The 17,829-nt window shown below is 45.9% G+C and overlaps 1 protein-coding gene across 1 annotated transcript; it reads left to right on the forward strand.

Moving 5' to 3' along the window:
* The first annotated feature begins 465 nt into the window (after positions 1-465).
* On the forward strand, positions 466-4,833 carry mea1 (male-enhanced antigen 1). The gene is made up of 4 exons (XM_074675321.1): positions 466-633; positions 1,613-1,971; positions 2,074-2,182; positions 3,610-4,833. Exons 2-4 carry the CDS (start codon positions 1,624-1,626, stop codon positions 3,789-3,791), a joined length of 639 nt encoding a protein of 212 aa, XP_074531422.1. The 5' UTR covers positions 466-633; positions 1,613-1,623; the 3' UTR covers positions 3,792-4,833.
* Positions 4,834-17,829: the final 12,996 nt, after the last annotated feature.

The raw sequence follows: 17,829 nt of genomic DNA on the forward strand, positions 1-17,829 counted from the left end.
TAATGACCCTTTTTAACCATACATGGATCATATGGAGGTGTTTTTCCATCAGCTGTGAAAACAAAAATCTAGATTTATTTTCAGTCAACGATATAACTTTTGGTGTAAGATTAGAAATCAAGAATGATGATTCTGTGTGATATGATTAACAAAATAACTAAAAGGCTGAGGGCTGACATACATTGTTTGGTATATTTATATTAAAGGCAAAAAACCAACAACATCTGTAGCTCCACCTACTGAGACTGGAAACCAGAGTAGTTACTACAAAACAGACCCAACAGATCAGTCATACTACATACTACATGCAAAAGCAGTAGGTGGTGTGAAAACAGCCTGAGTGTCCCAGTGTTCCTGTGAATAGTCGTAGGTAGACCCCCTGGTACATGGCGGCAGTGTGTGCTGCTGTTTGACACTCACCGACTAAAGTACACGAAGAAGAAGAAGAAGAAGAAGAAGAAGAAGAAGAAGAAGACGGCGTCTGATTGGTTGCTGCATTGTGACGTTTCCGGAAGAGTCTCAACTACAGCTGCAGCTGGCAGCGGCTAACGGCTAACGGCTAACTGCAGCAAGCCGAAGCTCCGGACAGATAGACACAGAGACAGACCGACAGGCAGGGAGACTGACAGACAGGTAAGAACACACACACACACACACACACACACACACGCGCGCGCGCGCACACACGCGCACGCACAGCCGTGTCCATTTCTTCCACCGTAGCTGAGGCTCAGCGGCAGGAGGAGGAAGGTTCAAAACCGGAAACACAGCGAGAGGTTTCAGAGACCAACAGAGGATAGCTCCTTTAGCCGTTAGCTTCCCCAGATGTTCTCCTCTGCCATCATCATCATCATCATCATCATCATCATCACCATCATCATCACCATCATCACCATCATCATCATCATCATCATCATCACCACCATCATCATCACCACCATCACCTTTGTGGACCTCCTGTCAGTCAGCTCCTTCAGGAAAGGGGTGGGGTGTGTTTGTTTCCTTCACAGACACAGAAACTGCCTGAAGTGTGTGTGTGTGTGTGTGTGTGTGTGTGTGTGTGTGTGTGTGTGTGTGTGTGTGTGTGTGTGTGTGTGTGTGTGTGTGTGAGAGAGAGAGAGAGAGAGAGAGAGAGAGATCAGGTTGTAGCTGGGATCAAACTGGTTTCTGTGGAGGAGGATCCAGCTGAATGTTCTGATCAGCTTCAGGCTCAGAAATGAAATCATCTTCATTAGAGTGGTTAAAGAAGCCAAGCAGAGGCTGTGTGTGAGATCTGTAGTGCTGACAGCGCAGGAGAAACACTGAGAGACGTCTGAAGCCATGGCTCAGAGTCTGCAGACGTCTCCAGTGTGACGGTTGTGACAGGTCCCAGTCAATGGTCAGTTATTGTGAGAGAACTGAAGTCACTGACTCCTGCTTCCTGCTCAGGGCGTCACTGATGACACTCCAGTGTGGTTTTCTGTCTGTGTATTTTTCACTGAACATCCCACACGTTGGTGTTTCTGCAGCAAGCAGTTCAGCTCTGCTGGATGTGGGTTGAGTTTGTGTTAACTGCTGATGCAGCGAGCGTTTCCTGTAATCTGATGATGGTTCTGGTCTCTGTCTCTCTCAGGGCGTCTGTGGATGGAAGTGTGCAGCTCAGCCATGGGACCGGAGAGAGTCTTACCTAACTCTGAAGATGAGCTGGGGGAGGATGAGCGCCCAGCCGATGGAGCGCTGATGCCTGTGTGGAGTGGTGGGGAGGCAGGGGAGGAAGAGGAGGAGGGTGAGGGAGCTGGGGGAGAAATGGAGCTGGATGGGGAGGAGGAGGAGGAAGAAGAGGAGGAGGTGAACAGTGGAGGGTACTATTACCAACCTCTGAACCAGGAGCCTGATGGTGTTCAGGGTGGAGAGCAGCTGGGGGAGGAGAGGGAGGAGGGAGAGGCGGTGCCCCACGCAGAGCAGCTGCAGCAGGTGCAGCAGAGGATAGAGGTGAGTCCCTGCTGCACACCAGGTCCCAGCCCTCAGGGTTCCTGCTTGGAGGGTCCCCCTTCAGGAGGGATCCCCGTCTTACCTTTCATCCCCCCTCTGCAGGTGATGGGCCTCCATCTCCCTGAGGCTCCTCCCCCAGACAGCGACGAGGAGGAGGACCCTGAAGGTGCAGCAGCCCAGAGGAGCCGAGCCTCCATCCCCATGGATGCAGGTAAGACGCCCACATGTCCCTTACAGGCTCCTGTAGTGTTTATTCCATTGGTGAGGATTTTCTCTGGACAGTAAAAGGAAACAGGTCAGAGTTACTGTGTTCCCACTGATCAGAGCCACAGTGAGAGGAAAGCCTTCACCCAGGAGGACACAGGGTGGAGCTGCACTCCTTCCTCTGAGCTCCAACCACAGGACTGCACTCAGACACATGCTGGATTACTCTTCATCTGTCTCCAGCTCTCACTGTCCTCTCTAAGATCTGATCACAGGTTTTAAAGCTCTCACTGTCCTCTCTAAGATCTGATCACAGGTTTTGGAGCTCTCACATTCCTCTTTTTAATCCGATCACAGGTTTTGGAGCTCTCACCGTCCTCTTTTTAATCCGATCACAGGTTTTGGAGCTCTCACTGTCCTCTCTAAGATCTGATCACAGGTTTTGGAGCTCTCACCGTCCTCTTTTTAATCCAATCACAGGTTTTGGAGCTCTCACTGTCCTCTTTTTAATCTGATCACAGGTTTTGGAGCTCTCACTGTCCTCTCTAAGATCTGATCACAGGTTTTGGAGCTCTCACCGTCCTCTCCAAGATCTGATCACAGGTTTTGGAGCTCTCACTGTCCTCTTTTTAATCCGATCACAGGTTTTGGAGCTCTCACTGTCCTCTTTTAAATCCGATCACAGGTTTTGGAGCTCTCACTGTCCTCTTTTAAATCCGATCACAGGTTTTGGAGCTCTCACCGTCCTCTTTTTAATCCGATCACAGGTTTTGGAGCTCTCACTGTCCTCTCTAAGATCTGATCACAGGTTTTGGAGCTCTCACCGTCCTCTTTTAAATCCGATCACAGGTTTTGGAGCTCTCACCGTCCTCTTTTTAATCTGATCACAGGTTTTGGAGCTCTCACTGTCCTCTTTTTAATCCGATCACAGGTTTTGGAGCTCTCACTGTCCTCTTTTTAATCCGATCACAGGTTTTGGAGCTCTCACCGTCCTCTTTTTAATCTGATCACAGGTTTTGGAGCTCTCACTGTCCTCTTTTTAATCCGATCACAGGTTTTGGAGCTCTCACTGTCCTCTTTTAAATCCGATCACAGGTTTTGGAGCTCTCACTGTCCTCTTTTAAATCCGATCACAGGTTTTGGAGCTCTCACCGTCCTCTTTTTTATCCGATCACAGGTTTTGGAGCTCTCACCGTCCTCTCTAAGATCTGATCACAGGTTTTAAAGCTCTCACTGTCCTCTCTAAGATCTGATCACAGGTTTGGGGGAAATAACCAGAGTCATTTTTTGAACTGACCTACATTTATATGAATATGTGATGTTGATTGGAATATTCCTGACACGGTGTGACCACAGATATCCTCTGAGCTCCCACACATGTTGTTCAAACATGAAACAGTCATGTCCTGACCCTCTTTGCTTCTGTCCCTTTAGACCACGTGGAGCTGGTCAAGAGGACGATGGCTGCCATCGCGCTGCCATCTCTGGGTGTGCCGGCATGGGCCAGAGAGATCTCAGACGACCAGTGGACGGACATGGTCCAGACCACACTGCAGAGTCGGCAGAGTGCCTCTGCCCTGCGCCTCCCCCGCAGGAACAACCTCAGTGGACCCTGAACACACCGTCCCAACTTGTCCCCTTCTGCTGCTTCTCATTAAACAACCAGCATCTGCTGACCCTGAACACAGACCAAGTAAACCGCCTGTCCCTGAACTCATCATTCTTTAGGACCCCCCCCCCCAGCCTCCACGGCCTCCAGCGGTCCTGCAGTATCTGAAGCTCCAGTCTGGGCCCTGAACGCAGCACCGGCTTTCTCCCCAGAGACACTCAGAGGGTGGGGAACAGCTGGAGGAGACTTTTTATCATGAAGTGAGGGATGCTTGGGTTTTGTTGCTGCTTTTTAAAGCTCTGTTAGAAAAATAAACTTTAAGGGTCAGAATGTTTGAGCTGTGTTAGTGAATCCCTCAGCTCTGTCTGTCAGGAGCAAACTGGGGCCCATGTTGGTCCTCTGGATGGACCAAGTTCTTCTATGTCATGTTGTTTCCAAACAGTTTAAACATCTATCAGGCATATACAGGGGCGTGTTTACTCCTGAAATTCAGTCTCAGAGAGTCAGACAGGTGACACGTATTTCAGACTTACCTGTTCTCAAGATGGGTCCTAAATTCAAACCAGTAAAACATGTTGGAAAAGGATTCAAGGGCTCTAAAATAGAACCCCCTCCCCCCAGTCACAGGTCTGTCAGTTAGTTCCTGCTGTGGGTACAGAGCAGCACCACAGCCAGAGTGAACCGCTGCTCTGTTGGTTCCTGATCATGACTAACACTCAGAGTTTGGACAGAGCAAACTACACATCTGCTGCTGCTCAGACTCACAGTTCAACTGACGTTTCTGTGCAGCCGAAACATTGACTGTAATCCTTGGTGTTGACATTTTAATGTGGCATTAAAAACCATTTCCTGAAACTGAAAAAAGAAAGATTGGCAATAAAAAATGTGAGCCATAAAAATGATAATAGCATCAAAACAGGAAATGGCATCACTAACATTTTGCTGCAGTTAAAAACACAGGCATGAAATGTTTAATATCATTCCATATTTATACATTTATACAATCTGATGTTTTTCAATTCAAAGCATATTATATTTATTTGATGTCACTGTTTGATCAATGACAGCTCATTATTTCAATGATGTTTTCCCTTTTCCATCACACTTGTGTTCTTGCTTCCTGTCACTCTTTTGGCGTGGAGGGGAGGTTTGGGGGAGGGGCTTGGACAGCATGATCTGCACATTATTTGCACATGGCCGGCGAATAACACAGCAACCTGCTGAACCCCTCAGACCTACGAGACCTGGATGTGAGATGTCTACAGTTCACCTGGAGCTCCAAGCTAGAAGTCAGTCTGTTATTCTGCTCTTATTTCTCAACAAGGGGGATGGATGAAAGTTTGTTTTAAAATGATGTAACAACAGATTTGCAGAGGTCTGCTGAAAGTAGCCAGTGTTAGCTCATAGGTGTAACCTTGCTAACCTGTGGCTAATGGTGATCAAGAAAGAGTCCAGCTCTGGGATTTCTTCTATCTCTCCAGGAGTTTAACGCCAAGGTCGTGCTGACAAGGCCTCAAAAACATGCTAACTCAACATGTTGATTAGCATCAGTCTTCAGCATCATCACATCAGCAGGAGGAGGATTTTTACATCATTTTAAAACTAGTTTAAATCCAAATGACCTCCTGATAAACAACAGCAGAAAGAAACAGACTGGCTTGTGATGTTGGAGCTGTACGTGTGGATGTCATGTGGGGTCCAGCCATGGACTGTCAAATACAGCCTACAGCCCAGCTGAGTGCTGCATTATTCACCAAATGATGTCACTAATGTGCAAAACATGCCATCCTAGCCCCTCCCCCAAACCCTCCCTCCACACCAAAAGAGACAGGAAGGTGAAACTGAAAAAAGACAGTAAGCAAAACAAAGTGTGATGGAAAAGGAAAAACGTCATTGAAATAATGAGCTGTCACTGATCAAACGTGATATCAAATAAATATAATATGCTTTGAATTGAAAAACATCAGATTGTATAAATGTATAAAAATGAAATATGAAACATTTTGTGTCTGTGTTTTTAACTGCAGCAAAACGTTATCAATGTCATTTCCTGTTTTGATGCTATTATCATTTTTACAGCACAGATTTTTATTGCCAATCTTTCTTTTTTCAGTTTCAGGAAATGGTTTTCAATGCCCCATTTATTTCCTTTTTTTTTAAATTTTTTTTTTATTTTTTTTTTCTTCCCCTTGTCCTGTTCAGCGTCACGACAACAGAATTATGGTCTGGCTGCCGTATTGTGCAGAACACATTTGCTTTTCCAAAGGGAGCCGTTAATGTATAAAGCTCCCCTTGAGTGTTAAAATTGTACTCTTTATTAGTGTTTTTTTTATTATATATATATATTTTATACATTAATACACATACATATATATACATACACATACACATACGTATATATGCACATATATATACATACGCATACATGTATCCATACAGTTTCCCTCCCGTATATTGCCAAGTTTGAAGATTACTGCTTAACCAGAACAAGGTGATATCAGGAAAGAAACAGTGATAAAGGAAAGAAACAGTGATAAAGGAAAGAAACAGTGATAAAGGAAAGAAACAGTGATAAAGGAAAGAAACAGTGATAAAGGAAAGAAACAGTGATAAAGGGAAGAAACAGTGATAAAGGGAAGAAACAGTGATAAAGGAAAAGATTGTAGAGAAGAGACTAGACAGAGGGGAAGAGAGAGAGACAACAAAACAACAGTAGAGAGCAACCACAACAACTGAACAGATGACTACAGACAGGAGAAATAAACAACCAGCTACTGAGCCTGAAAGGAGACAGTATCCTGAGGTCTTTGACATCATAATCACAAGAAGCACCTGGAGAGATGAACTGGAGAAATCATGAGTAGCAGTGAGCACATCAACGACAATTGAAAAAAGGTACATATACGTATATAGATCTATACACAGAAGCATATACTCACCTACACATATAGGGCTACAGGTGGCAGTATAGAAAATTGGGTTTGATTTAGGTCAGGTGATCATGCCAAGGTGTGATCATGCAGATGTGGCCCCGCTGCTCCCAGAGGCCAAACATGCACTGAGATAGCCCTCATCCCCGGGCATCCTGCAGCCACAACAGAGCACAGGGCCCAGACAGACCACCATGGAGACAGCAGCACGTCAATCCAGGAGGAGGCAAGGAGGGGGCGTCCCGGGAAGGCTAGAGGCAGGCCCCCGACACTGCGGAGGGAGGACCCCAGGGGGCCAGGGACTGAGGTCTGCAGGCCCCGCTAGACGCAGGGCCCCCGATCGAGTGCAGGGGGTAAGACCAGGGGTCACCTGTGCCCAAGGGCCACTCACCCCCGAGGAGGGGGGGTTCGGCCAGGCACCCGGGAGGACGGACCCAGCCCAGGCCACCACCTATCACGAGTCGGTGCCAGCCCCCAGCGCACCCGGCCAGACACCGGAGACCACAGAAGTCCTCTCCCCAGAAACCCAGTGTCCCCCGTACACAGCCTCCTGTCCCAACCCACCCCTATCCCCCTCTCATCTTTATCACAGCTCACCAGCCCTCCACCGTGGACCCTGACACCCGCACATAAACATTCTGTCCATCCATACCCATACGTTCACACAACAGCACAACAACACCACAGCACCACAAGATGTTAAGGATTTCCCAGATGCAAATACACATATATCAATGACGAGACGACAGAATCAACTTGGCAGCCTTTGCGGGTTTTATTGAAGTCACACAGCTCGAAACACAGCAATCATGGTAGATGGACGGACCGACTCCCTCAGCTTCAAACATGTATCTTTATGGAAGGTTTCAGTGACGTCATCATGTGTCTGTTTTTGCCAACTCGTCACTATGGGGATAGTTTGGCTCCAGCAAAACTACCACTGGTCACGGCATGAGATTTCCTGTACTCTCCTATCAGGGTGGAACGTTTTGGCAAAGGTTTCGAGTATTGTTTTTCGCTGCTGAGAAACTCACCTCTGACCTCTCTCACAAGCACCTTTTCCGAGAACAAGCCTGCTGCAGGTCTGGCTGAAATTACCTCAACTAGAATCTCACAAATATCATATGAAATGAATAGCTGTATGTTTAGCCTTTAAATTCGCCCTAACATAATCCCCCCTATAATTCCAATTTTGGGATTATATTAGCATAAAGCCGAATTTAAGTAAAATGCAATCCCACAATGACATCACCGAAAGTCCACGTTCTTCCTTTTCAGCTAAAAACAACAAAAATACATATATGAAATGTAATATTGTTACCATGGATTACAAAATGTTGTTAGATTTGATAATATTAGTCTAACTACTTTGGAGTATACGTATAGATATCGGTATATAACCAGAACATTGACTTCATCATAATCAGAATGCAGAATACATCATTCACCTTAAGAAGTTCACATCTTGCAAGGGCGAAAACCTGCCGGCTGCTTTTAGCAGGAAATTCCCTTACGGCCCCACCCGCTGGCGACCTTCATCGTGAACTTCAAGTCACTACACTTTTCACTTAAACACAACAATTACCATAGAAGCCATTTGAGATGATTAACAAAATATCTTAACTGTAAGCATTTCTCCCAAGGATAAATGTGATTAATTATCCATCTTTTAAAACTGTTGAAGCTGATGTAGCTAAACCTGTAAGTATACCTTCTGTATTGATTACATGAACTTAAATGAACGTATTATCCCGATTATAACTGATAACATGATTAGACATACTAAAACACAACATACTCATGAACTGAAATATGCATTCACCTGTGAGAATATGAGAAAGTAGTATAAAGGTTAATTGCAATATAATGTCCACTTAATGGTCACTTCTTGGTTATTCCCATTACTCCATCGTCCTTTGGGATATCCTCTTGCTCCTGACAACATTCAGTTTTTACGAGTTACCTCAGACGGGACTCTGTTCATCTCCATCAGAGTCGTCACAGTAGTCAAGATTGGGGTACAAGTCCGGATATCTCCCATTCTCTGCGTCCTTTTCGTCCAGGCAGAGTTGTGCTTTTTGGGACGGGGTCATCATGTTCAACATTTGTGCTCGCTGGAGACCAGCCACCATCATCAGCTGTCTGTCCAGAGCCTGCTCACACCGTCTCCTCAGGATGGGAACGATGCAACATGCCAAAAAGGAAACCAGTATTAGGACTATTAATGCACTAATGCCAACTTTAGCCCAAACGGCTCCCCATTTCCCTAAAATTTGGTCTAACCAATCACCAGACATCCCCCCCTTGCCAGCACTCTCCCTGAGCTCCCCTTTTAGCTTAGTCAATTTCTCCATAGCCACAGAGAATATACCATCAGGTGCTGTGTTGCTCATCTAACTATGATCTCTAATTGCTTCCCCAATTTTAACATTACCTGGCAGACACCTTTTCCTGTGGTTTGTTCTTCTTTCCCTCTTTTGACCCCACACATTTCTTCTCCCATAGAATCCTGAGCCATGACTCGCACTTCATATATTGTATCCCCACTATGCATTGAGGTGGGTACATCTACACTCGCATACCAATGCCACATAGTGTGTACTGCTCTTTTACCACGCTTCTTGGCGTTTACTAATTGCTGTAGAATGTGTGTATGTTTGAGCTCAGCTGAGAGTGTCAGCAAAGGGTCTAGACTGTCATGGGATGGTGTCTGTGTTGCATCGTACTCAACTGACTCATAGGCTCTGTCTCCTCCGAGGTGCTGATTCGTCTCGGTCGTGGGTCTGGTCTCCAGGGCATTCAGCTTTACTCTTTGAGTCTCCACTTCCCATGTTCCTATGGGTATCCACATCAGAATGCTTGTTACGCTCAGGACACACCACAATGTCATTTTGTTCATCTTTGTTTTTTAACTCAATACCGCCCTTTGTTTTCCCTGGAACTGCCGTGCAGTGAGACAGGTGATACCACGTTCCACTTCCTTCAACCTGAACTGCTGTTGGGGTAGCTCGCACCACTGTGTACGGCCCCTCCCGTCGCGGCTCGTTCCACTTTCTTCGGAAGACCTTGACGTACACCTGATCACCCGGCACCACCAGTCTCTTGGTCCCCTGGTCAGGGATTGGCTCTCTCCTCTTTTCCTGTAGGTAGATAGTCTTATGTATTGCAGTTAGTTGGTTCATATAGTCTTTAAGCTCAACTTGTAACTGCTCAAGGGGAGGTCCCTTATACGGACCTCGCAACTGCGGAGCTGGCATCGGCCGGCCTGTTAGCATTTCATGCGGGGTTAAATGCGTGCTTCGGTGAGTTTGCATACGATAACTCATTAGTGCAAGTGGCAGAGCATCTACCCAGTTCAGCTTTGTGCTGGCACAGATCTTATTGATCTTTGCCTTAAGAGTTCCATTTATTCGTTCAACCATCCCGTTGCTCTGGGGATGATATACCGCGGATAATCTCTGTTTTATTCGCAGCTGTTGGAGGACACCCTTGGCAACTTTATGTATAAAAGCAGACCCATTATCTGAACTTATTTCTGACGGTATGCCAAATCTTGGAATAACCTCTCTTGTCAGAAATTTAACCACAGTCTCTGAACCCAAGGTTTTTGATGGAACCGCCTCTACCCAGCGTGAAAATTGATCTATGATGACTAACATATAGCGCTTCCCTTGCACTGGTTTTATCATGTCAACATAGTCTATGGCTAGGTGTTTGAACGGACCTTCAGGGACTGGGATGTGTCCAACTGGTGTTTTTATTGGTTTTCGTACATTATTTTGAGCACAGATTTCACATTGGCTTAACACTTCATCGACCATAGCTTGCATGTATGGTGACCAATATCCCTGTTGTCTTACCTTTTTTAATACCTCCCCCCTTCCACAGTGGTCTGCACTGTGTACTTCGGAGATTAAAATGGTCAACAGGGGCACCGGTGCAACCAACAGTCCTTCATGGGATCTCCATAAGCCTTTTTCATCTGTTGATGCCCCTCTTTGTCGCCACAAGTTTTGTTCTGTTTCACTTGCCTCTTTTTGTATTAACACAATGTCTTCAGGAGTGACCGTTGGTTCAAGTGAGATCTCAGGAGCCAAGATGGCTGCTTCGCACTTGGATGCTGCTTTGGCAGCCTCATCGGCTGCATTATTTCCTTTTATCACTACATCGTTACCTTTACGATGAGCTTGACACTTAATGATAGCAAGTTTGGATGGCAACATCATTGCCGACATCAATTCACTTATCTGGTTACCATGCTGTATTGGACTGCCATCTGTTCTTCTGAATCCTCTTTGTCTCCACAATGAACCAAAAAGATGGCAAACTCCGTGCGCATACGCTGAGTCAGTGTATATATTAGCTACTTTCCCCTGTGCTAATTTACACGCTTCAGTCAATGCTTTTAATTCAGCCAGCTGTGCTGAACATGGTTGAGCACAACTTTCAGCTTTTTCTGTAACAAACTTGTTAGCTTCTTGTTTCACTACCGCAAACCCTGCATGATTTCCTAGGTGGTCTCGGTAGCAGGAACCATCAACAAAGTATGTCACATCTTCACAGATTACTGGTGTGGACTCAAGGTCAGGTCTGAGTTTTGTTTATCTCATTGTTTCGGCGATGCACTCATGAGGGTCACCCTCAGTTTCTAGAGGAATTACGTTTGCTGGATTTGTTGTCTGACATCTCTTTATTGTTATATCTGGATACGACAACAGCGGTGTATACTGCAAACAGCGTGACTGAGTTACAACGAACTTCCCTTGGTTTATCAACTGACTGATTTTGTGATGAGTGAGAATAGTAACGGGATACCCCATTGTTATTGTGGATGCTTTTTCATATGCAAAATGCACTGCAGCTAGGCCCTGATAAAATGGCGGCCACCCCTGAACCACATTGTCAAGTTTTGTACTGTAGTATGCTATGGGCTGTTTTTGACGACCACTGCATGTTTCCTGCATTAACACAGCTGTTGCATACATGTCTGCTCTGTTTGATACATACAACAAGAATGGTTTGTGGTAGTCGTAGTTTGGTGTTGCAAGACAAGGAGCGGTTTGCATTTCTTGTTTCAGTGTTTCGAACGCTGTCATTGCTTCGCTCGTCCATTTCAACTGAGCTTTCAAAGATACATTACCTGCTGCTTTGATCATTTCTCTCAATGGAGAAGTTTTTTCGGCATAGTCCTCAATCCAGTCAGAACTGTAACCCGTCATTCCCAAGAATATCATCATCTGCTGTACATTCCTTGGTCGCGGGACTCTACTCACGCCCCCCACCTGGGACGGAGATATTGCTATTGTCCCATGAGAGATTGTTCTTCCCAGGTACTCCACTTGAGGCTGACAGTACTGCAGTTTTGTTTTGGAGACCTTGTGTCCCCCCTCTGCCAGCCTTTGGAGCACCTTCACTGAATCTCGATGACACTCATCCAAGGAGGATGAGCAGATCAGCAAATCGTCCACGTATTGAATTAGTGTGCTGTCAATTCCAATATCCTCCAAATCTTGCTTGAGGACTTGGTTGAACACATGTGGACTGTGCTTCATTCCTTGTGGGATTCTTGTATATGTTAACTTTTTTCCTCTGTAGGTAAATGCAAACAGGTGTTGCGATTCCTCGGCTAAAGGGATGCTAAAGAACGCAGAGCACAAGTCTACCACTGTGAAGAACTTTGCATCCGGTGGAACATTTGTGAGGAGTGTGTGTGGATTTGGCACATACGCTGGTAGGTCCTGTATGATTTCATTAACTGCTCTCAAGTCATGCACCAATCGGTACTTTGATTTGTCACTTTTTAAGACTGGAAAAATAGGTGTGTTACATGCACTGTTTGTCTCGATTAACACACCTGCTATGATTAACCCCTCTATTGTTTTGCTCACACCTGCCTCAGCGTCCGATTTTAATGGATACTGCATGCGATTTGGCAGATGTACGTTTGGTTTGAGGTCGATTCTGACCGGATTGGCAGATTTTACTAAACCCACATCAGTGTCATGCTTTGACCACAGCTGGTCAGGAACCCGTGATGTCATGTCTTCAAATAGCCCGTTTTTGTCTTTGCTACTTTCAGTGAGTACCTGCTGTGTGCTAGGTTCGGAAATTACCACTTCCTGTGGCTTAGAAATCATTGTTGTGTCACACAAAATTTTCAACATGTCCCCTTTTTGTGAAATCAAGATTAATGGGTTGTCAGTTTCTTCCCATTTAATTCGGGCAGCGGCCCGCATCATTGGTCCCAAATCTTTTGATCTAAAGTTTTCATTTACCAGCAGCGTGATGTGTGGCAAAGACTCAGGGACGTTGTACCATTCAGAAATAAATGAGTTCTCTTGTACATTTAGAGCTGCCCCCTGTTCACCTACTATAATATACTGTGAGCTCAAATTGATTTTTACACCTGTGGTTGCCTCATCCCACTTTCCTTCAAATGTTTCGCTGCCCGATGCGTCGTAGTACATTGTACAATGATACTCAGAAAATGGCTTTTTTGCTTTTGGTAGCTGCACTTGAATGTACTTTTCCCATTTCTTGAATGTCTCCGTCACAGGCCCTGTGATGTCGCCCAACCAATACACCTTGGCGCCCTCTGTTTGCATGTACATTTGAGATACCAACCCAGCGCTGTCGATGTACACACCCAGTGGTGAACACCAAATTTTAATTTTCAGTTTACATAATGCATCTCTCCCCAATAGGTTAACTGGTGTTTGGTTCGATACCAAGATAGGAATTCTGATTTCATTTTCGTCTGTTGCTATTCGCACTGGAGCTGTCATAGGAATTAACTGTTTTATACCCGAGAACCCCACTGTTTTCACACATTTGCCTGAGAGGGGAAGGTGAGAGCCACATTCAGGACACACACAAGTGTGTGTTGCTCCAGTGTCTACCAACATTGATGTTTGCTTATTTTCAATTTTTACTTGCAACATTGGTTCTGCGTCAGCTCCTTTGGTGATTAGAGGAAGCTGACCCTCCCCTGTGGGATTCTCTGGGCACCCCTAATACCCATGGTTTGGACCTGCACATGGATTGGTTGGTCCTCCACCTCTCTGTTGCGTGGGCTGGACTCCACGACCACTTTCTGCCCACTCGGGATTCGCTCGTGAATTTGGACAATACATCGCTTTGTGGTTGGGTTCACCGCAGTTCCAGCAGCGTCCTGGTATCGACTGTCTTCCTCCCCTCCCCCTCTGACCCTCCCCTCTACGCTGCATTGGCTGTCTTTGTGGGCCATAATATGGAGGGTTTCTTGGAGGTTGTGAGTACTGCTGCTGCGGATATATGTTAACCACTGGTGTTGCTTGTGGAGGGGGCGCCGATGGAGCATTCTCAATTGGTTTTGGTGTGATCTGTGCTGCTTGTCTTGCAGTGTCAGCCACGACAGTAGCTTGGGCTTTTACTTTATTTTTACTCTGTAATTCACCAAGCTGCAGTTGTGCCAGTTTCCTCTGTACGTTTTTCTCCTGTTCTTTGTTATTTTGCTCCTCCTTGCGATACTTTTCCACAACGTGGGTCACGTGATCGCAAAATTGTCTGTGAGGCATAGATGTCAGTCCAACCACATCCTCGAGTCTGCTTCGGCATGGGGTTGGCAGAGCCTCCACGACTGCATTTCTGAACTAAATCACCAAAGTTGGGCTTTTGTCCACTTCCTCCTCTGTTTCCTGCTTCCATCTTTTTAACAGCTTGTTGATATAGGTTGTCGGGTTTTCACTTTCTTGCAGGGGGTCACCTTTTAGAGCTTTAGGATCCGTTCTAGTTGGATACTCTGTGCGTAACGCTTGCCAGAGTGTTGTGCGATACGCATTAAACTCTGTTCCATCCGCTCTTGGATCAATCATCCAGCCATTGCCACTTTGTCCCAAAATGTTATTCATTGCAGGAGCTCCAAATGATTGAGCCCACACAGACTTAATGTCTCCCAAAGCTAGTAGTTTTCCCACTGTCTCTTCTTCAAATGCCCTGATCCACTTGCTAGCGCCCTCATGAACGTCTGGCAGCCGTGAAACCAGCCCAGCAAGGATGAGTGTCTGCCATGGGATGTAATGACCCTGGGTGCCATCCATCCATCCATCCATTTTCTATACCGCTTATCCTGTTACAGGGTCGCGGGTGGCTGGAGCCTATCCCAGCAATCATTGGGCGAGAGGCAGGGTACACCCTGGACTGGTCGCCAGTCAATCGCAGGGCTGACACATAGACAGACAACCATGCACGCACACACTCACACCTAGGGACAATTTGGTGTGACCAATTAACCTGCATGTTTTTGGACTGTGGGAGGAAGCCGGAGTACCCGGAGAGAACCCACGCATGCACGGGGAGAACATGCAAACTCCACACAGAAAGACCCACCGGCCGAGGTGGGGATTTGAACCGGTGAACTTCTTGCTGTGAGGCTGCAGCGCTAACCGTTGCACCACCGTGCAGCCCTGACCCTGGGTGCCCTTAATCAGAATTGGATACTGCCCGTCTGTGTACCTATCTGGTGGGTGTATGTTTGGTCTGTATCTAAGATCATACTGTCTCTGCATTTTAGCTTCGGGGTGTACACCTGCAGTCTGAGTCGGTGTCCCTTTTTTCCCTTCTTTTGGTTGCTCCCCTGTTGCTGGTCCCTTAACTGTATGATCATACTGTTCGTCTATAGCTCCCTCTAATTGTTGGATCTCTGTTCTGTTTGTTTCTCTCTCATAATCTGTTCCCACACTCTCTAAATCTAACCACCATGTCGTTGATGCTGACTGTCTGCCGTCGTAGTCTGCGTAGCAGTCCAGAACAGCTTGTTTTCCCTGTGGACTTGCCTTCAGTGTGGTGCTACAGTGTTTTGGAACTAAGTCGTGTATTTGCTCACCCTGTGGGGACGTCTGAGTTGGCTGTGGGTTAACTCTGTGTCCAGAAGTCTGGGTCTGAACTTGAGGCTGCTCTTTTTGAGTTGGCGTTTGCGGTGGGGGCTGCTGCTGTGGCTGGGATGTGGATGGCTGCGGTGTGGATGGTTGGGTGTTTGGGGGAATACCCACACTGGCCGTATACTCTGGAGGTTTATTTGCAATCTGTGTAGTAGAACTCTGCCCTTGTCCTCCAAAACTGCTACCCAATGACTCACTGTTCACTATATCACAGCCTCCATTAATGTGGAATGATCCTGTGATCACTGGGTATAATCCACTGATGGTTGTTGCATTTGTTTGTTCACTCTTTTTCTCTTCACTTGCTGACTCGCTCATCTGAAATTTCATCTTCCTTGCATTGTTTTGTTTGCTTCTCTGCAGCTCAGCAAGACCTTCCCTTATCGTCTTCCTGTGAGATTGGCCTTCTTCTTTGAACAGGTTGATGATCTTGATCTCCAACTCCTTCTGCTTCAGATTGCTTTTTGTCTTAAATGTTGGTTTGCGATCTTTTATGCGACATTCCATATCCCCACACACTCCCACATCAAATGTGCCCTCTTCTGGCCACGCAGGATCTAATCCTTTGTACTGTTTGTGCCACTTGTCCGAAAACTTCTGAATGTCTTTCATTAACTCTGGGTGTTTGCAGCTAATAATAGCTACTGGTGTGATATTCTTAGACATATTGATTATATTATGATTAAATGCAATTAAAAAACTCAATAATAGTAAATGTTAACGTACAAAAAACGTGTGCTCCAACCCTAAGTACCCTCGCTTTAATGTTCAGCACTTTGAAAAAACAAAAACGCTGTCCCAGCTCCGAAAGTTGTTGAGGAGAGAAAGGGAGGGCTTCTCACGAAGGGAGGGGGCGAGTAAAGAGAGCAGGCCGCAGGAAAAGCCTTCAGCGTATAAGGCGGGAAAAGCCTGGTGTCTAAGTGTAGCTTTCTATTTGTGTTACACGCTCCTCCCAACTCTACTTCCTGAATCCTCAGTCTAGTTTTGACCGTCAAACAGGCAACTTCCTCAATTCTCTCCGTGTGCCATTCCCAGCTGTCTTGATTTCAACTTTGTCACATCCACACTTACTCACATTCTCTCTATTTGCTCTTACACTTCACACATCCACCTTTTCTTGCTCAGAAAAGCTTAACACGTGCTATTATATACTTTTTGGTTTTATCTAAGGCCCTAGGCCCACAATTCCCAGTTTTTCCACAGCACATGAGATTTATGTTCAGTTTGGCATACACAAGCCCCTAATCTTTGCACAATACGGAGCACATCAGCATAGCACATGAAGTTAGTGTTAAGGTGAACGTAACTCAGAGCAGCACATTAGACTCATTTAGCAGATTCCACTGAAATTATACCCCATGCAGCATAAATCAGCCAGCTTTTAGTTTACATAGCACATGTAATATCAGATCTCAACATGTATTATTGCACTCAGCTTCCACATCCAACACACATCACTCGCACACATAAACACACACAAACGGCAGCTGCTTTACTCTCACACTACACTGAGGGTTAACTCACACACACAAGGAAGTGAGACGTGGGAGACAAAGGAAAAGAGACGCTCATTCACTCCGTCTAGTCCGTCAGCAGTCAAGAGTCGGTCGTCTTGGTCATGCAATATTGTTTTGTATGTTTTTCTCTCTCTTTTTTTGTTTTGACTGGAGATATTTTATATAAAGGCAGATGTCTGTGTACTTAACACGTTGATCAGACGTGTTTTAGTCGGTGGCAATTGGGAGAGGAGTTGCAGATCTGACAACTCCTTCCTTATAGATTTGTTCTCTCCAGTATCCAATTATCCTTTGCCAAATAGTATTTTATTTATTCAAGGTTTGCCGCACCCCCCTTGTAGCTAGCTTTTTGTCTAGGTTTGTTATGTACTATAAGAGCCCCTCCTAAGGACTGAAATGAATTTCCTAGGACTTTAACAGCCAGTGCTACTGCAACTTTTCTGCATTCGCAGTGCAGCCCAGCAGCATCTCACTGCTCCTGAAATAGTGAATTTCTCCACGTATAAATTATATTAGAAAAGTCCGCAACCGGTAAGGTGAGCGCCTTTCGAGCCCTAAAAGGTCGGCCCCCGATCACGGCACTTAACATGAGCAAGGTCCTAATGGGTCAACACCGTTCGGACTCTCACTCGCTCCTCTTGAGCTGTATCTCTGATTTCAGTCAAACCTCATCGTGTTTA

The sequence above is a fragment of the Halichoeres trimaculatus genome, unplaced genomic scaffold, assembly GCF_033239565.1.
Source record: "Halichoeres trimaculatus isolate MK-OKI-2021-1 unplaced genomic scaffold, fHalTri1.1 fHalTri1_scaffold_8, whole genome shotgun sequence".
Lineage (NCBI taxonomy): Eukaryota > Metazoa > Chordata > Actinopteri > Labriformes > Labridae > Halichoeres > Halichoeres trimaculatus.

Coding starts and splice junctions, on each gene's coding strand:
- mea1 (XM_074675321.1), top strand. CDS start 1,624: ATGGAAGTGTGCAGCTCAGCCATGGGACCGGAGAGAGTCTTACCTAAC. Junction 1,972..2,073: donor AGGTGCAGCAGAGGATAGAG/GTGAGTCCCTGC, acceptor CCCCCTCTGCAG/GTGATGGGCCTCCATCTCCC. Junction 2,183..3,609: donor CTCCATCCCCATGGATGCAG/GTAAGACGCCCA, acceptor CTGTCCCTTTAG/ACCACGTGGAGCTGGTCAAG.